Source organism: Budorcas taxicolor, chromosome 5, assembly GCF_023091745.1.
Source record: "Budorcas taxicolor isolate Tak-1 chromosome 5, Takin1.1, whole genome shotgun sequence".
Taxonomy (NCBI): domain Eukaryota; kingdom Metazoa; phylum Chordata; class Mammalia; order Artiodactyla; family Bovidae; genus Budorcas; species Budorcas taxicolor.
Genome location: NC_068914.1, coordinates 95,327,572 through 95,348,588, shown reverse-complemented (window position 1 = coordinate 95,348,588; position 21,017 = coordinate 95,327,572). Strand labels below are relative to the sequence as shown.

Here is a 21,017-nt window from a genome sequence, read left to right as displayed (position 1 = left end):
GCTGCAAAAATGTCCCTGCACTGTCAGGGAGGATGAACGTGAACCAAACTCCATGAGGTCAGGATCAAGTCAGAGCCACGGAGAAGGCTGAGAGGTAGCACTTGGGGCCCCAGGGTGAGCAGCAAGAGGCTAAGAATCATCCTCTACAAGCAGGTAGGCTGGGCGTTAGGAGCATCCTTTTTAATGTTTCTAGGTAAAACCAACCTCTCTGCCACAGGCTCACCACCGTATAAGCAGTCTTTCCTTATTTGTAAAACCTGAGTTTTGAGGGATGGGGTCATATTTTAATGCCTTGAGTCCCTGGATTTCTGTGCTAGGAGTTGTCAGTGGGTATCTTGATTACATGATTTCCTGGGAAAGTCCCCCTGTGAGGTCAAGGCTCCACCAACAAATGCTCCTTTATTTTCTCCTTTGGTCTTTGGACTGCCGTTTAAATTAGTTGAAGCCTGCCGGCCCTAAGCTGTATGCAAGTTGATGTGCTGGTGCTAATGCAGTGCAGCAGTCTGGATTCGGGCACAAACAGCATGCCTGAACTGTAAGAGTGTGCTTAGTATTTGGTGACATAATTGAAGAGAGCTGGCAGGTGCAGTGCAGCCCAGCTTGGGTATGGCTGGCAGTGACAAGAGAAATGAATGAAAGCGGGAAGCTTCCGGCCCTCTCTGCAGGAGAACTTTCCCTGTAATGGGGTGCAAGCTCTATTCCTGACATGGCAGTTGCCTCTGAGGAACCCCCACCCTTGCATCCATGAGTAGGAACCCCCACCCAGCAACCCACAGCCCTAGGGAAATGCCTGCCTCTCCTCTTCCTCCCAGCAGCACGCCTGAACCAGACCCCACCTAGAGTTCTACAGGTGGTAACCATGCCTCTCTTGGCCTAAACATTCCTGTTCCTACTGTCAGATCTATGGGTGATGGCAAGAGGCAACAGAGCTTGCTTTCACATCACTAGTCCATGTGCCCTAGGAGCATGCACTGGGTTAGAACAGAGGTTTCATACTTTATGACTTAAAAGACACCTATCAATCTTATTAACCTAGTGTACACCCAAATGGGCTTCCCAGGTGGCACCAGTGGTAAGGAATCTGCCTGCCTATGCAGGAGACGCCAGAGACACAGGTTTGATCCCTGGATTGGGAAGATCCTCTGGAGAAGGGCATGGCATCCCACTCCAGTATTCTTGCCTGGAAAATTTCATGGACAGAGGAGCCTGGGGGGCGACAGTCCACAGGGTTGCATAGAGTCAGACGCTACTGAGCATGTATGCACTCATACCCAAACACACCTCAGAAAAACAATACTGACCTTTGCCATGTGATATCCATTTTAATATTTTCTTTTCTCCATATGCTGCTTAATTTAAAATGCTCATCTCCGTACACCAAATTGATTTTGCAACCCCCAAAATGGGTCCCCACTCACAGCTAGAAATGTGGATAGAATTTGGATGGCGTCTCCTCGTAGCTCCACACCAGGAGATCAGGCTTCGACCATATGAGAGCAATGGATTCTACATGTTTCATTCATGAATATTTACTGAGCACCTGCCAGGTACCAGGCACTTGCACAGGTGCTGGCATATGGGGTTAAATCAAATAAGGATCATCTCTTGACTCCTGGGACCAAAGTTAGTGGTGGAAAAGGATTCACATGGAAAAACATGCTTTGAATCAGCCTTTTGAAAATATAGTCAATCACGTACACATGCAAAACTGAACCAATCCTATTTCAGGATAAAACATTCCAGATGACTTCTAAGGAAATTTCAGATTTGGAAATTATTTCTGACTTGGTATCCACTTGGTGCGCATTAGCACTTGGCTAGGAGAGCTTCATGTTCTAATCAATAACATTTAGATCTCCCCTAGGTATGAATCAGAGATCCTCATTTTATGAGCACACAAATATGGAACAAATTCTGCTTCCTCAGGGACCACTCATTCTAAAACAAACATGAATTTTATTGACATTGGCCTTTAAGTGTGTGAGACCAAGTCAGTACATACAAGTTAGGAAATAACCAAAATTGACCCCATATCCATGAATGGTGGGGAGAGAATAGCACATTGTTTGCTACAAAGAGAGTTTTACTACAGAGGCCGGTTCCTCCGTGCTGGTCTGCAGCCATGCCTCATAAAGCTTCACGCAGACACTTATAAACCAGAGCACCAGGTCCTACACTAGTCCCTGGGAGAAGCACTTACTCTGCCTCTAGCCTATGCTATGTCCTTGCAATACGTTCATTCAAGTGCCCTTGAACTGGCAACACCACACTGGGCAGAGCATACACCTAATCAACAGTTACTTCAACACACAAAAATATCTTCCCTCACCCCCAAATCTTCTGGTGAATTAGATGCTTATCCTGTGGGTTACTATACTCTCTGGGATCCTCTGCTAACTCCCACATTACTCAAGTCCCAGGGTAAGAAGCACAGGCCTGGGGCTATGGATGCTAGTATTACTTAGGGGTCGGGGTTAAGTATTACTAGGAGGAAGTGATGTGTGTCGGGGAACATAGCATTTTTGGCTCTTGAAGTCAGAGTGGCCCCACTGCTTTTTATTATCCAATAGTGGCTCAGACAGTGAAGAATCTGCCTGCAATGCAGGAGATCTGAGTTCGATCCCTGGGTTGGGAAGATCTCCTGAAGAAGGGAATGGTTACCCACTCCAGTATTCTTGCCTGGAAAATCCCATGGACAGAGGAGCCTGGAGACCTATAGTCTATAGAGTCGCAGAGTCGGACGCGACTGAGCAACTAAAACTTTCACTATTGCTTCAAATGATGCATTTCAAAAGCAGCAACTGTTAAAGCTTTAGCCATCATCTTACCCCAAACACCTACAGAATTCTAATATACCCAATGTTTCTTATGCTCTCACTTCACTCTACTTTGGGCTTCACTCATAGCTCAGTTGGCAAAGAATCTGCCTGCAATGCAGGAGACCTGGGTTCTATCCCTGGGTCAGGAAGATCCCCTGGAGAAGGAAATGGCAACCCACTCCAGTATGCTTGCCTGGAGAATCCCATAGTAGAGGAGCCTGGCAGGCCACAGTCCATGGCATCACAAGAATTGGACACGACTTAGTGACTAAACTACCACCACTTCACTCTAAGCACTTTTTAAAGCACTTATTTACTTTTGGCCACCATGCGGCATGGAGGATCATAATTCCTTGGCCAAGGATCGAATCTATGCCTTCTGCAGTAGGAGCATGGAGTCTTAACCACTGGACCATCAAGGAAGTCCCAGCACTCATATTTTTAAAACCTATATGATGCTTAGAACAACCTTGTAAGACAGGTATTAACATTAACCCCATTATACAAAGAAGAAAACAGAGGTCACACCGCTAGGAAACCACACAGGTTAAGCCAGATGGGCCACAAAGTGCACTGCACTCTCAATCATGGTTCTCTGCCTGCCCCTGAAGTGCTGTGGATGTGGGTAAACACCATTCAGAGGCATGATGTGCAACAGGAATGTTTAATATGACTAATCTTCATGCTCTGAGTAGATCTTAAAATTTTTTGAAGTCTACTCCCTTTCCAGGTTTTTATGGAAGGCGCATGGAAGTTTAAACATACCACCTTCTCAGGCTGCTTCTTCCCTTGACAAAATGGAAGAGAGTCAAGGCCATTGCAGAAGTAGCTTCAACCTGAGGTCTGGCTCTCAAGTTGTTCTGTTGATTGGAATTGAGAGACCTTAAATCTTTACACTTAAATGCCCAGTTTTTCCGAGAGTGAGGCAAGGCCACCCAGAAGGGGCAGGCAGGTTTGCGGAGGGAGGACCACTTACTCAGGAAGAACGGGAGTGAAAACCCAGCAATTTACATACCCTGACCTTACCCACGTATGCATACCATGCCCAGGGCCTGGACCATATCCAGGTTATGGGCACAAGTATCAGTAAGGAAAAAGAAAGGCTTGACTCAACTCTGACCCACGGTTGGCACCTAAGGGCTTCATCAGTCCTTATCTTTCCCAGCAGGTCCCAACCACAGCCCTCTCCTGAACACAGTCTTTGGTCCATGCAGGTGGTCAAAGAGGCTCCCAAGCACCAGCAGGAGGATGCACAGGATAAGCTGCTGGAGAGAGCCCAGCGTGCCCAGTGCTTGTTAATCAGGCATTTCTGTGAGCTGCTGCTCATGTCCGTGGGGCCGTCCCTGATGGCTCACATGGTGAAGGATCTGCCCGCCATGCAGGAGATCCAGGTTTGATCGCTGGTTCAGGAAGATGCCCCGGAGAGGGGAATGGTAACCCACTCCAGTATTCTTGTCTGGAGAATCCCAGGGAGGGACAGAGGAGCCTGGCGAGGTATAGGCTAGGCAGTCACAAAGAATCAGACACGACTGAGTGACTAACACTTTTATGTATCCACAGTACACATGTCTAGGGCTGCCCAAGGTAAATGTTTAAGGATATACAAGAATCACTTGAGAGGTTTGAAAAACAAAAATCCCAGATTCTAGGACCTCAGGGATTCTGGAATATTTTGACCACCCTAGGTGAAAAGCTTCACTGTGGGTAAACTCTCCTCAGCCAGTTTGCGTATGGCTTGTTCTACATTTGACTTTAAGCACCCTGGGGTCAGGGACTGCTTCAATCTTCTTTATTTCCCCAAAACCCAGCACAACACCCAGTTCACTGAATGAGTAAGTAATGGTTAAAACTCATCACTCCACATAGATGAAGCTATGGTGCCCTGTCCTTTAAGCTACTGAGCACGACACATAGCATGTGATTTACCCAGGGTGACAGACAAGGCTGATTTAATCCTAGAGGAATCTGAACCTGGAATTGGCAGCATCTCATTGCCTTTGCCAGAGTAACAAGGTGAAGGATAGAAAGTGGATGTGCTACCAGCAAGTCTAGTTTTTACAGAGAGATGTGTTTAGCTTTTCAGTGAGGGACAGACGTAGGACCTTGTCCTCGCTCTAAATAAGGCTTAGACTGATTTGTCTGAAGGTCAGAGGATCATGAAGGTGGAGCAAGGTCTTTCAGGGCATGGAATGGTGGTCTTCTCACTCTTTTATGTGGATTCCTGGGGTAAGCCCAGAACGCAGGGGTTTAATCCAGCTCCCCACTTGACTCTGAAGCCACGGTGGATTAGCACCTTTATGGGATTGTCAGCTTGAAACCAGCAACACTGATTTCCTAGTCTGAAACTTAGTGGGCGGTGGCAAGGATAAGAAAAACTTTTCCTCTGGGAAGAGTGAAATTTTATACTTTAAGGTCTATAGGTGGGACATAGGACAATGTTCCCTGTTGTAAAGTACCTGGAAATGTGTTGGAGTATCACAGTACTCACTTCTCTGGAATTTCATTAAAAACAGGATCTTATAAATAGGCCGAGGATTGGACTATGTGTCCTTCTAAATATATTGTCAGCTCTATATTTCTGTCCTACCGTGTGTCATTCTCATACTTTATAAATGTGTAGAGCTCTGGAGGGTGGGAAAATAAAATTATGATAGTTACTGCCATCCTTAGCATGGCATTCAAAGCTTCCCTAACTTACATTAGGCTTCTCAGGTGGTGCTACTGGTAAAGAACCCACTTGCCAATGCAGGAGACCTGAGACACTGGCTCAATTCCTTGGGTAGGGAAGATCCCCTGGAGGAGGGCACGACAACCCACTCTAGTATTCTTGCCTGGAGAATCCCATGGGCCAACAAGCCAGTGGGCTGCAGTCCATAGGGTCGCAAAGAGTCGGACATGACTGAGGCACTCAGCATGCACGCACCATCAGGAATATTATCTAGCTGACGTGTACCAGCAAGTGTGTATGGAGGTTGAAAACACTGATATACCCCTGTACTGGCTTGCAAATAATGACTGTCACAAGTCAGCAACTACCCCCATTTGCTGGATTCTCCCCTGGAATCCCTATGATGTGGTAAAGAAAGAATTAATGCCTGGCACATTCTAGGCATTAATTCTAGGACCCAGATGGAGCCTAGTCCTCCATGCTGTCAAAATATTTTGAATATGACCTCCAGCTTCCACATTCCCGGAACACACAACTTACTCTCATGTCTCTGGGCTTCCACTTGAGCTACACATTCTGCTCAGCATATCCTTCTCTCAACCCTCTGAAACCTCTCCTGTTTCAGATCTTCGGTTCAAACACAACCTTCCCCACTGAGTCTTCCCCAATCCCAGTCTCAGCTCCCCAAAACCACTGGTCCCTCTTCGACAGCCACAGTGCCTTTTTTCTTCAACGCCCCCTTTTTAAAAGCCCTATATTTTGCCCTGCTTTAGTCACTGACAAATTCCAGCTGATCTAGCTCTCTGACTCTTGAGATTTTAAAAATGCATTTATAGGAAAAATGGTCTTGTTCGGTCAATTTCTAGGAAGCTGGTCCCTGGGCTAGCTGACCACCTCTATGACGTGAGCACTGTCTTAGCTGATAAGATCCTTCCTACATGAGGACATGCTTTGGCCAGTGAGGGGCTTGGAGACCCAGCTTCTGGGCTGTGGCTTAGAAGAACTGCAGTGGTGCCTTGGTAAGTTCCAGCACAGAGGCAGATGCAAAGTCCATGAATAGATTTAAAACAAACGAACAAAAAACACAACCCCCCACCCCAATAAAATAATCACTACACAGCAGCTTCCAGGGACAGAGGGGCTTCCTAGCATACTCAACTCTCCTCACAGTTAAGCCGGCACAGTGGCTGTGGGACAGACCTGCCCCACGGAAGTGGCCAGCACCCCTTCAGCCTCATGCTTCTCTAAACCGCCTTCTTTTCTCCTTTCAGTTTCTAGCCTCTCGTCACAATTGGGAAACGAGCATCTCAACACACATTATTAGGCTGTATAATCCAGGGCAAGGATCAGATCTTGCTGACTCTTCCAGCTTCCATCACATCTAATGATTATATTACCAGACACAGACAGCACTTATTAAACGCCAGCTTCGTTCGATGCACTGACCAAGTCATACCATTCGATAATTAGGTTCTGCCGTTAGCCCCATGTACATATGTGGAAGCTGAGGAAGAGAGAGGTGACGTGCTTTGTCCCAGCCACACCTGGGCACTATCCCAGCCCGCAGTCTGGCTCCACATCCCTTGTTCTTAACTACGACTCAATGTCTAACATGCTGCAGATGTACAATAAAGGTTTGTCAAATACAGAAACAAGTATGCCCTGGGGTTCCTTGGCTAACAGGACACTGCCTATTTTCACAGCGATGCGGGCAAGCACTTGACATCCTCAAACTTCCCCCAGATGACCTGGAGCTAAGTCACCCCCTCACATGTACTGTGTGCCTGCAAACAGCACTCACTGGGGGAGAAGTGGCAGAGACCTGATGCCTGGGGGTAAATGAAGGACTACAGACAAGTGTGCGACTGTTCACAGGGTCCGAGGGGGGAAAATGCTCGGAAGTGGTTTGACCACTTCAGGAACAAGACATTTATACCAATCAGTAAAGCAGAGTGAGAGGCTGTGAACGCGGAAAGAGTGGGCGATCACTGCGGGGCAAGCTGACTGGGCATTTCTTTTCTTTCTCCTCCCAATGGGCTGACCATGCCGGTCTGTCTCGATTCCCAGCCATTTGTAAAGATCTCTCAGCCTCCACTGGCCTCACGGACAGAGCAGCGGGAGGAGGGCGGGGAGCAAGGGGTCATTTGTCACTGTCGGGAGATGTGCTGCACACAGCAGGGTTGGCTTTGCTCCCTGCTGCTCCTGCAGCCAGAGCTGCAAACCTTGAAAAAATGCAGAACATGCACCTCGAAAACATCCATTCATCATCGCAGCTTGGGGATCATGGGAGAAGCCCCTCCCGACGTGGGGCTGACCCGCTCTGCCTTCAGCCCGGGCCCCACCGAGCTGGGAACAAGGGGACTTCTCAGGAACCTAATCCCTGTCCCGGCCAACCCCCAATCTACTACAGTCTTCTGAGGTTTGGGGTTAAAATTCTCTGAGATGCCATCCAAACCCCTCCTCTCTCCATTAACTCTGATTTCCAGATTGCTTTCCACCATCAGACTGCAGCCAAGGTAGCCCATAATCATTAAATTATGAAAATACAAGTGGCTGGGAGGAAATGAATCCCAGGTTTAACTCAGGAATGGCCTGCTTTCTCGCGAAGTGATTATAAAATTAAAATGTGCTATTTCTCTGGTGAGTATAAAAAGCCTCCTTGGTGAAGTCTATGGCCCCACAGTAATGTCAGGATTTGCACCAAGGAGGGACTGCACGCACCTCAACCACGGGAGTCAGGGACTTTTGCAGGTAAATTTCCAAAGACTGGGTTAAAGGTGATTAAAATCAAGAAGAGGAGGAGGACGGGGTTTGAATTTTCCAATTACTCTTGAAAACTCAAAAGTCAAGCTGCTAGAAAACGCAGGCTTTCTGAGGAGGACTAATAATGCTGAGCTAATTAGACCCACAGGCATGGCCAACATATAAATTCAGCCCAAAGGAGGGACACTGTCCCTTTCAAAACTGCCTGGGGATCAGTGGAAAAGCTAATGAGGAGTGTCAGTTGGGGCTGCTTTTTCAGGTGGTCCTCGGGAGGACACAGCCTGGGGTTTCTGTAACAGGGCTTCTGTGCTTGGTTCAATAAATCAATTTATATTAAAACGCGGGTACAGCTCTGGAGCTGGCTTCATAAAGCATTCTGTGGCATTTCTCAATCTGCTTATCCCCTTCCCTGTCAGCCTGCCTGAATGCACCATCAGAGGGCATTGAAAAGAGCAATGAAGAAGAAGGTGGAAGACACTAAACTATTTGTGGAACTTGACCCAGCAGCTCTGCACCACGCTGGGGGTTCCTCTGGTGAGTTTCTCTCCAGAAGACATTTGCATGGCTGGTAAGAAGCCCAATGCTGGGGGGCTGCAACGCTCAACCCGGAGCTGGGCTCCAGGCTTCACACTGAGAATAAATGTCAGCCTCAACCAGAAAGGAAAAGGGTTGCGAGTGAAGCTGCTTTTCAACCCGATCCTCAGGGTCTGAAATATTCTCCAAGAAGTGAAAGAAAAAAACAAGATGAATAAAAGTGCCAACGGCTAGCACAGTCTAGGAGGTGGTGGAGAGGGGCTGGAGGAGGGAGGTGTGTTACTGACCAGGGCAGATGGAATGGTCAGCAGGCTTGCCAGAGAGGGACGGCTGCAGACCAGACATCCCTAAACACAATGACCTTTGCCCCCGAAGGTCTGAAGAGTAGAGGAAAGCCCACCTCCCACTTCTGGACTTGGAGTCCAGCAGCAGCAGGGTCAGAAGCCACAGAGCATGGCCACAACATTCTGCTCTCCCCATCTTGGCTCAGCTGTCTTTTTAACTCCTTGCTACTGGGTTGTTCAATTACAGACAGCTCCCGGCATTGCCCTCCACCCCGGTTAAACCCTTACATTACCTAGACTGCAGTGCCATCTGCTAAGACTTTATGTGATGACGGAAATGTTGTATATCTGCCATGTCCACCTCAGTAGCCACGAGCCACACATGGCCACTGAACAACTGAGACGCGGCTGCTGTGACGTGGGAAACCAATTTTTACTTTTAATTAATTTTAACTAATTTAGATTGAAATGGTCCCCGGGGGCTAGTGGCCACTCTGCCGGAGAGGACACGGAACAGAAAAGTTTCCCTTTGCCTTCATAAAGGTAGTGAGTGCTCAGAGAAGAAAATGGCGGTGGACGGCACTCTGTTCCCAGGGGAAAGCCTCTAATTTATCAGCTCTCAGTTTCAAGGGAAGTAGAGGAGGGAACAATTACCCTGATGCGTCATCAAGTCGGAATCACAAAAGAGTTAAGGGCTGCAAGAGACAGAAATGAAAGGTTACCATCACTGGAATTTTCCTAATGGAATCTGTCTTTTTCAGAAGCTCGGAAAAGCAGTGCAAAGCCCACCCCCACTGGAGGCTGGCAGAGAAGGGCACAGGAAGTATTTTATAAACAAGAGACCCCAGGCTTGGGATTTGCCCAGGGCCCCAGAACTGCGGCAGAGTGAGGACTGGTGCCCAAGCAGCACTCTCTTTCCTAAGTAAGCCATGCCATCTCATGTTACTGGTCCCTGAAATAAGACCATTATAAACGTTAAAATGGCTTTGCTTAAAGAAAGAATTTTGGTGTACTTTACTGTTAACCAGAACCATCTGGAAGCAATCTTGCATTCACACGATGGACTTGTCCTCTTTGGCCCTCACTCTCAACAAATCCCATCAGCCCAGGAACAGCTGCTGGAGAGTCTGGCCCAAAGCCAGGGGTGAAGCTATGGCCCCCTCCCGTGTGCTCTGGGGTGTGTGGGGGGGCCCAGCCTTGCTCGTCACCCCATGTGGCCAGACACAAAGCACAAAGAACACAGATCCTACACGAGAAAGCGAAATCACCCACGGTCACAGGAGCAGGCACTTGGTGCCACAAAGCCAGCTGTGAGAAACTGTTGTTTTAACTCGGGAACACAGATGCTTGCCAGCAAATAACGGCCTGAGATGGCTCAGAGGGGAGTGGGTCAGGACGCTGGGCTCACAATGCCAGCTAGTGAGCATCGTGCAACAGACAGCAGCTCCACACAAAGGGCTGGGGAGGAGGGACACGGCTCATACCAAGTCCAAGGCCAAGGTTCTGGCACCAGGACCGAGGACATCCAGCACAGAAGGTGAGAGCTGGGACATGTCAGGGACTGACTCAGCATCCAGAGCGCTGTTAGAAAACGCCTTTGTGGGGCTTCCCTGGTGGCTCAGAGGTAAAGAATCTGCCTGCCAGCGCAGGAGACATGGGTTCGATCCCTGGTCTAGAGAGATTCCCCACGCCGCAGGGTAACTATGTGTGTGTGTCCCAACTACTGAGTCTGGGCTCTAGAGCCTGGGAGCTGCAACCACCGAAGCCTGCATGTCCTAGAGCTTGCGCTCCACAACAAGAGGAGCCACCCCAGCGGGAAGCCCGCACACCAACAAAGACCCACCCACCACAGTAAAAAACAAAACACACAAAAGAAACAAAACTTGATCTATTTATAAAATAATTTTTTAAAAAGAGAGAGAGAAAAAAAAAGCCTTCGTAAATCAAACCACTGTGCAAACTATCTGAGCAGAAAGGAGGTAGGGGAGCCAGGGACGAGACAGATTTCATTAGGAAGGTCTGGGTGACAATAACCTTTTATCCTCTATACAATCTGGGCCTGCCAAGCTCCATGGTCTCCGAGAAAGCACGAGGGTGGGAGAGAAAGAATCCCCATCAGAAGGCAACAGACTCATCCCTAATTATGAGAGCGGGCTTCCCGGAGCTGACATCCTCTCCCACACTTCCTCCCGGCTGCAGACACACCACAGAAAGCTGGCAGGATGCTCCTCTAATGAGAGCAGTCGATTTTCCTAAGTAAAGGAAATCTGGTGCTTTGGGGATCGTCCCCATCATCACCACCCCCAAACCACACACAGACTTTTAGTGACGAGTGTGAAGCATCACAGTTTAATTTGGCCAACAGTCCATTGGGTCAGATTGAGAACTGGAAAAATGACTACCTCGGCAGCTCCTGAAATGTTTTATTTCATCCTCTTGTCCTCTAAAGGGCTGGCAAGGAGACACTGATCCTGGTAAATGGAGGTCCCCTGCTTAAATTTCCACTGCAGCTCAGAATTGAATAATCATGTTTAATCTCACTCTGAAGAAAAGTTGATCCATTGTATCAGAAAGAGCTCCAGGCTAAGAATCAGAAGCCTGGGTTATTCTGACATTTTTGCATTCATGGCCACTTAAGTAAGTGTAAGCCTCTTAATCCCTCTGAGCCTTAATTTGCTCAGCTGCAAAATGGGAATGAGGAGGAGGACTCCTCTTTGGGCATTTGACAGTTTAGCACCAGACTGAACAGTGTACCCCTGAAGTGAGGTCACCTTGGTTCACAGACTGGCTTCTCTCCTTACGAGTTGTATGACCTTGAGCAACTTGGCCCATGTGCCTCAGTCTCCTCATCTGTAAAATGGACCTAGTTCATAGGACGTGTGTAAAGGTCTCATCACTGTGAGCCAGCCCCATGACCAGTAGGGACAAGCAGGCAGATAAACATTTCCACAACTAGGTCTTTGCTACAAAGTTTCAACAGCTTGGCAATGGATGAACCCTTACTTGTTAGAAAGGTTTACAAGTTCACAGGCCAAGACTAATTCTGAAGCCAAGAAACATAAAGGAGGGCTGGGGTGAGGACTTAACCTGTCTCCTTGAGCACGATGCATTCCCAACACCCACCAGTCCACCTTCAACCAATCCCAACACCTTGGCAGTAATTTGGGGCTTTCATGGAAAAAGAGGCTGCAGATCCTTGTCTCTTTCTGTTTAATTCATTTGCCAGCCTTTCTCTTTCTAATAGACAACTCAGAAAAATAGGAAACCGGGAGTCCATGTTTCTTAAGTCCTGAAAAAATAACTGCTAGGTTTGAGGCTTTCCGTTAGAGGTAAAAAAACATTTTTTAAAAGAACTCATTAAAGCTGGGAGGTGGGCAGAAGGAGTTTACATAGGCAGTAGTCTAAATTGGTTTTAAACTTCCCAACTTCTTCCAACAAAGATAGATCTCTCCTTTTCCATAAGTGTCACTTTAAAATCCTAAGTAACAACAGATAGGAGATAAACAAAGATGTCCATCAATCTCTGCTTGTAGCCAAAGTTGGGAGCCAACAATCATGTAGGGAACTTTGCTGAAACAAATGAGCAAATCACATCTGACTGAAGCCATTCTCAGTCTTGGCTTCTCGGTTATTCGGTACCTTCTGTGGAGTTCTGCACAGTTAAATACAGCCCATTTATGGACTGTTCACTTGCTAAAGACCCTGCCAATGCATGTGTGTGCCTGTATGTTAGATAGAGAGCAAAAGAGAGGAACTGTGTGTGTGTATAAACCTGGATGTAATCTAATCCTGAACTTATCTACATTTAAAAAAAACTGTAAAAGGGGGTAATCTTTAGCCATTTGTTTACCAAGTTTGTTGTGACTGCTGAGATCTAATTTGCCTTTTTGGCATAGAAAGAAAATACAAACAGCCTTGCCTCAAGCTCAACATGGCTTGTGTGCTGGCTTCTCATTCCTACCCTTCCCATCAGCCATCTGTGTGTCCGCCACCCCCATCCACTTCTGTCAATCACAACTTTCATCCAATAATCACAGCCTGTCAACTACATGTCAGGCACAGGATGAGGCACTGGGCTGCCCCTCTGGGGGCTGACAGACCACTATAATTAGAGTAACTGATGACTTACCCCTTACATTTATCCCTTGACCAAAACCATCTAGTTTCTTGTTTATTTCCTTCTTTCTCTGCTTTCTGCTTCCATCCCTCTATTTGGCTCTGGAGATCTCATATCCATATTTCTATGATAATTTTTCTCTAGATATCTGAATCTGCTTTCTCTCCTGGTCATTCTCCCTCTCTTACTGTATAATAACCTTCCTAAAGCATTGCTTTTATCATTTCATTCTCCTCAGCAACACAAAAGTGTAACCAGCTGGGTCTCACAGTAAACCTCAATTTCTCTGTCTGGCTTCCCACATTCTCAATTATGCTCTCCCGGTACCATCTCAGCCTGACTTCCTACAGCCACACCCTTCCCCCATTTTGGCCATTTTCCTCGCTGTCTGTTAGCTTTGCTCTTTTTGTTTATGTGTTTATAACCACGTGGGTTCCTAAATGGGAATGATTTTCAGTCCACCTCTCCAAATTCTACAAAGACCAGACCAAAGGCCTCTACAGTTTTCTGAATTACATGAACCCTCACCTGAAACTTTTCTGTAAGGAGTGCTGATTCTGCTGATTGAATAAAAATACATTTGCAAGGAAACCCATTCTGGAGTAACAAAACTTCAGAGCTCAGAGCAGCAAATATGGTAAACCCTTTCTGATAAATCCAATCATGTTTTAGAGCAGGAGTAAGTATTTTTAAAGCCCTGCTGCAACCACTCAAATGCTCTGCTGTCGCATGAAGTGACAGATCAAACATAAACAAAAGAATGTGACTGTACTTTTCAAAGTTATTTACAGGAAGAGGTGATTGTCGGGGCAGGGGGTTGGAATTTGGTTCTCGGACTGCAACTGCTGACCCTGCTCTAGAAGAAGGGTGGATACTGGTGAGGATCTCTTTGGATGAGAAAGGACAACTGGACATGCCTCAGGATAGCCTCTGATCCTGGCCGGGCAGCTCGACTATTCCTTTAAGACAATACATACCCTTGGAGTGGATTTTCAGCCTAAAAGTCATCCCCATGGGAATCTGGGCTGTGACCATCTGTTACAGCTATTTTGGTCAAACAAGAAGAGATAATGAAATCTACTTTGTAGCCTGTGTTGGGGGCGTGGCAAGGAAAGAGGCCACTGTCTCATTCTGCTGTCCTCCAGACTGTCGAGGGACTCCCCGGTCAGGATCGCAGGATCTTAGAGCAAACCTTCCCCTACGTTCCTTGGTGCCAGGCACTGTCCCCTCGCTTCATCCTTACACCAACCTTATGAAGTTTCAGTACTTTATCATCGTATCTATTTTCAGTTGGAATAAACAGATGAGGTCTTAGTCAATGTTAACTACTGACCCACAGAAATGGTTTGGGGGACTTATATAGGTACGTGTGTTTGGAGAATAAGATGCCCTTTGCCAAGAGCTCTTTTGTGGTGAAAGGTGGTGAAATAATGACAGCTCATTACTGCTGGTCCTTACACCCACCCTTCAGAGAGTATTCTTTACATCTTATTCATGGGAAACTGAACTCACAGGGGTTAAGTAGTTTATCTAACTCTGGCTATTCCGAAAGGTCAGAGTTATGATTCAAATTCAAGCTGGTCTGGCCAAATAGAGCTTTGGCTCATTCCTTTGAGCCCTGTTACCTCCTTAAGTAACTGTGACCTGAAAAAACCAAGTTTAATGTGTTTTAAAGGCCCCCAAATTCCTGCTCTGTGTGAAGTGGGGGATGACATCAGCTTGGTGGGTCTAGTATCCTTAGGGAGGGCCTCAGAGAGCAGAGAAGCAAACCAACACCCAGATCTGAGAACAGCAGAAGCGGGTGTAGGCCCTTTTCCTTCCCCACCAGCCCAGGGCTCCGCCTGCACCTCCTGATCCAAACTGCAGAACTGATTTTCATGGTGGCGACGCTGCCTTCACGGACACTGTGGCAGTGCCCAGGCAGAGGGAGGCATGTTCTTACCAGCCTGTCATATTAAAATCCCTGTAGAGCATCTTCTTTCCAAGTTCCTTCCTCTGTACTCTCCTTGGAAACTCCAAATGTGTGAACTCATTTCCCAGCAAGTGAGGCTGCATGAATGCCTAATAGCAAAAAAAGAAAAAAAAGAAAAAAAAAAAACCACACATATTTAGAGGAAAAAATAAGATCCAAGGATGTTTCGCAAATTGACACAGGCCACATTTATGAAATTAGAAAATGGTTTTCAAATGTTCAGGGAGATGAATAGATTTAAGAACCTGAATACAATATCAACAAATAAAAATCACAAATGTCATTTATAAAAAGACGACTTTTTCATGTGAGATGATAAATTAATTGTAATCGGAGAAATGTATCTCTAAAGCAAGAAAAAGGTTCACTTTATAATTCAAATTCAAGATGGTTTCACTTGGTTGAGCAGCAGGAAAGCTCACCCTGACTCTCTCCTCCTTAGCTTTCTCTGCTGGCCTCCTGCGCATATTCCTAGTTATCACGGCCTTGGCTCTGAAAGCTGCGTGTGGGTCTCCATGTCAACACAACGGCCTGAGAGAGAGGGCTGGGGCTGTATGCACCAGACAGGAACTTTCTGTTGGACTCCCTCCATTTTGCTCTGCAGTAATTTGATCATGTAATTGGAAGACTGTTCCAGAGCAGATGGCTTCTTCCCCTCCCCCAAATCTCTGTTCACACTACACAGGTCTTGAGCAAACAGCCACTTAGGGAATTGCTGTGAAACAACAAACAGTCTCATTGTCACACTCCAAATTCAAATCCAGTTATCCAACAGACGAAATGCTCAAGTATGAACTTCCCTGCTTGGAGTCTACACATCGTAGGCAGACCTGCCCCGGATCTGCCCTGTACCAAGCCACATACCTGCTTGTTAGTGGCGTACTGGAATGGCTCTCTCTTTCTCTGGCAGAGAAAGAGCGAGCAGAGCAGATCACGGCCTGGCACTGCAGGAGAGCTGGGGCTCCCTGCCACAGGACAGATGGCCGTGTCCTTGGCCTGCTGGAAATAGACGTCTCCCGCAGCCTCTTTCCCAGGACCCGACACCAGCCTATCTTCCGCTGATTCTCATGGTGGTTCAGAGGTCTCTGTTGGATGCTAGCCATTAGAAGCCAAGTGTATTAGGAGTCAGAGGCAGCCAAGCTGAACCGTCCCCAGGCTGGTCAGATTGGAACAGCCAACAGAACTCTGAGCCAGGGACGCTGAGCAGGCATGGGGACAGGAGGGGCAGGATGGGGGTGAGAAGAGGGGCTGTCCTGTCCGCTGCATCCCTGACAGGTTCCAGGTCGGGGGGGGATTCTGGAGTTTCTCTGAGGGGCTTTGAAACCTTTGCTGGAAATGAGCCTTGTGCTGCCTATAAGTATCAAGGACACTAAAACACTGGGTTTTACAGAAAGGTTCCTTGGAAAGGAAGAAGGGAACTAAAACTCAGCACAGGTCAGTGGGGTGGGCTTTGGATTTGAATCCAAGTTCTGCACTGATAAGCTCAGTGATTTTCCCGGGTGACTCAACTGCTTGGGCCTCAGTTTCTTTCCTTGCACAGTGAGACTAACTGCAGACTTATTTCATACTATTTGAATAATGAAATGACATCTAAAGTGCACTGATCATGATGGTCTCTGTTTATAAAAAGAAAATAATTTATCCATCTAATGGTTGTCAAGTCTTATGTAGTATTTTGTAAGCTCTCATTTCACACCCCTAACAATTTTAGGGCAGGACCTAATCTGTGGGGCCCATTGCAAAAGGAAAATATGGAGCCACTATTCAAAATTAAAAATTTGAAGATGGTGACAATGGAGCATTAAGCCAAGTGCAGACTCTGCGCAACTGCAGAAATCGCCTCCTTGATGGCAGCTATACCTACAGAGTAGATACAATTTTATTCCTCTCCTTTATTTTGGTCGACCCACGAAAACGAAGGACCAAAGGCATCAGTAGTCAGTGAACAGCACCATCTGTCATATACCCCCTGTCATTTCTCAAAATTTTGGGACTGTATCAGCATGGTGTTTTTGTCTATCTCCTTGCCTTCTAAGCTGGAGTGACACTGACCTAGGGGTTGCCACATGTCAGGTACTTGATAACACCTTATGTTATTACCTTAGCAATTCTATGAAGCAGATGTCATAGGCTCAATTTACAAATGAGGAAACTAAGGTCCAGAGAGGTTAAGACACTTAGCCTAAGGTTATCAGCCAGGAATGGGTGATTCTAGGGTTTGAGCTTAACATCAAACCCATAACCTCCATCCTAACCCATATGCTGGTCCTTTAACCTGCACACACATTAACAAAAAACAGTGAACAGGCAACAGCGGGCCTGTTGCCGTGCCAAGTCTGAACCACAAACAAGCACGTGTGAGGATCTGGTTAATAAAATTACAGGTCTGCACACAGCTGGGCCACAAGGATGTTCTTCAAATAGCGAGAAATCGTTTAATAACACGAGTGATTAAAGTAGTACAAATCCATACAAAAGGATTCCCTGTGGTCACATACAAAGGTGTCAGAGAGAATATATAATTACACAGAAAGAGCAAACATACATTTATAAAAAGCAGGCTGCCAAACAATATGTGTCTGTGAGAGTGCATGTATAGAAACTTACGTATATCGTGTCATAGATATACAGATCTATCAAACTCAGAGATCGTGGAGGACAGAGGAGCCTGGAACCACCATAAGGTTGCAAAGAGTGGACAGGACTTCGTAACTGAACAACAACAAAAACCTTTAACATACATGTATGCATAAGTGAGTATGCACGTGTATAAATATAGGTACACAATACACAAACACACATATACATATATATATATATACCATAACAAACAGGTTATGACCCCAAAGCCATGACTAAGCACGTTCTGTACCCTCGCGCCTTTACTGTTGGAATGTTTGCCTGGGCACTTGTATCAGGGGAAGTCTGCAGGGGCTACTACTGACAGGGGCCACCATGCCTCTCCCTCTGGGGATGGGCAGGCTCAAAGGGACCTTGAACCCTCGATCACCTGTGACATCGTTGTCCCTTCACATGCAGAGACTTTCAGGGTCTCAACAAACTACCTGCTTCTCCTGTTATAACAAGAGGCTATTGTAGTTCATCAATTCTAAGATGCCTTTTATTAGATGCGCCATTAGTTACCTCTAAGGGAGGGGAGAAAAGCTGCCAATTACACTAGACACAATGCTTTCTAATCACTTCAATTTTTAAATTTATTATTTTTAAAGAGCTCCTTTCAAAGTAGGCAAAACTATTATCTATCACTGATTTGCAGGCTTCCCTGGTGGCTTAGATGGTAAAGAATCCTCCTACAACACAGGAGACGTGGGTTCGATCCCTGGGTCGTGAAGATCCCCTGGAGAAGGAAACGGCAACCCACTTCAACATTCCCACCTGAGAAATCCCGTGGACAGAGGAGCCTGGTGGGCTACAGTCCATGGGGGTAGCAAAGAGTCCGACATGACTGAGCAACTAACACTAACACACATTTTGCATATTTAGGAAGGAATATGTAAATGAAGAGTATCTGTTAAGGTTGTTCCAAAACATTTTCGCATTTAGGATCTGACGGCACTCATCATTTTCCAGCTCTGGATTACCCTGTGTTCATGATTTTTCCACAAGAGCAGGCTGTATTTCAGGGGCTCATTGGGTTTAACAACTTGTAGAAGCACTACAAGCCTCAGAGGCAGGGGTGTGGAGTTCTGAAGCTGGCTTTGTCATCCTCCAGAGTCTGCTTTTTTCTGATGCCTACTTGGGGGATGAGGCTGAGCAAGGCTGGTCACTCCTCCCTAAGTCCCTCTGCTGGACTGGTACCTCCCAAGGGACAGCAGCGCTTCCTTTTAGTCTGTGGGGTTTTCCTCCAGGTTGCTGAGTGAGCTCCTGTTCTGAACTTCAGTCCTGGTCTACTGATGTCTACTTATGCCCAGAAGATGACATCCATGTCATGCTGAACACCAGGCTGATAGCAACAATCAACTGTAAACTTCAGGTATGTCCGAAGGTAAGAGAGAAAAGGTATTTTATTTCTGAGGACTTACTGTGGTATTCAACCCCCACTAATACAATGCCACACCCTTGGGTTTCTCTCTCTCTGATCATTTTTCTGCCTCTGGCTAACAGCCACAGCACATTTCACATGCTATGTGGCACATTTTCCATTACAGTCATGCCCAGCATAGAATGCATGTGTATTCCATGTGCACTGAGGACATATCCCGCCCCCTGATGTATTTCTGAAAGTGAAAGTGTTAATTGCTTAGTTGTGTCCAACTTTTTGTGACCCCATGTAGCCCACCAGGCTCCTCTGTTCATGGATTCTCCAGGCTAGAATAGTGGAGTGCGTAGCCATTCCCCTCTCCAGGGAATCTTCCCAACCCAGGGATTAAACCCAGGTCTCCTTCCTTGCAGGCAGATTCTTTACCATCTGAGCCACCAGGGAAGTCCTTTTCACTATGCTTTAGAATGACCATTCCCATCCTAACTGTAGGCTTCCTTCTTAGCAGCACTTTTGATACTCACCCCAGTTTTATTTGTCAGACCTGATGGAGTTACTGCTGTTAAAGAAAGAAACAACTCAAGAATTAAGTACAAGTAGAACAAATAGGTGGCCGATGAATGAAAAATGAGATGCTACAACATAATGGGACGTGTACCTGTTGTTTTCTGAGAAAAATGCTCATCAGTGAACCTATCGTGCAATACTCCTGAAAGTTTGCACAGTCTATCAGGTTGTCACACCAAAATACCACAGGCTGAGGGATTTAAAGCAGCAAAAAATTATTTCTCACAGACTGGAGTCTGGGAAATCTAAGATCAAGATGCCAGCAGATTTGCTGCCTGGTGAGGACTCTCTTCCTGGCTTGCACACTGCTGCCTTCTTGCTGCACCTCACAAGCTTTCCTCTATACTTTCATGCGGAGAGAGAAATCGAGCATGCTGGCATCTCTTCTCATCAGGAAACTAACCCTATCAAATCAGGGCCCCCTCTTACGACCTCATTTAACCTTAATTACTTCTGTAAAGGTCCTACCTCCAAATTCAGTACACTGGGGTTGAGGGTTTCCACCCAGGAATGTGGGGGGAGGAATACACACCTTCAGTCCATCACATGGTCTTGTATGTACTTATGTTTATATATGTACATACACTCAAAGCCACCAAAATATTACACAGTATTATCTGATGGTTTCCTTTTTAACTTACCTATATTCATGAATATGTCTGCCAGTAGAAATGGATTATTTTCATTTTGAAAATACTCTCAAATTTTAAACTAGGACTGAGAAAACTGTTGAGAGGAGTTTTACGGCCCTTTCATATTCCCAAAATCTGAGTCACTGGAAGGGGCAACCAGGTAGACACACCTGGCGCCAACGCAGGGGATGCTGAAGCCCTCTGCAGCCCAACAGCCCAGCATAGGGTCATCTTGTTCTCAGAAGTCGAGCGGCCCAGCAACTTGGGAACTCAGAAACTTCTTTAGGACCTGCCCAGCATCCAAGCAACATAGACTGGTTAGTGTTACTTCACTAGTGCTGGCCTGCCCTGCTGGAACCATTGCTCAAGTCAGCATTCTGGACTCTTGAGCCTCAAAAGTGACTTAACTCATAATACATGTAAGCACTACATAGACACAGTTTAGAGTCTGCAAAACATGGGAGCTGGGATGTGTTAGGTTCCTTTCAGCAATAAAATCCAGTGATTTTTCTGACTCCAAACTTGTAGGATTCACGGACAATTCTGGCATGTTTTTAACTCCACTGCTCATACCCAAGCTGGTCATAAACACATGCATGATTACTGCCCCTTCCCCAGGCACAGCTAAGGATGCTGGAGTATTAGAAACGTGGGCTGTAAT

The 21,017-nt window shown here is 46.5% G+C and overlaps 1 protein-coding gene across 1 annotated transcript in view; it reads right to left on the bottom strand.

The window, feature by feature from the left end:
- PPM1H (protein phosphatase, Mg2+/Mn2+ dependent 1H) overlaps nucleotides 1-21,017 on the bottom strand; it is a 291,919-nt gene that overhangs the window by 56,889 nt on the left and 214,013 nt on the right. Inside the window, exon 6 of the mRNA XM_052640809.1 lies at nucleotides 15,128-15,246. Coding sequence (XP_052496769.1) covers nucleotides 15,128-15,246 — 119 coding nt within the window. The remainder of the gene's footprint in view (nucleotides 1-15,127; nucleotides 15,247-21,017) is intronic.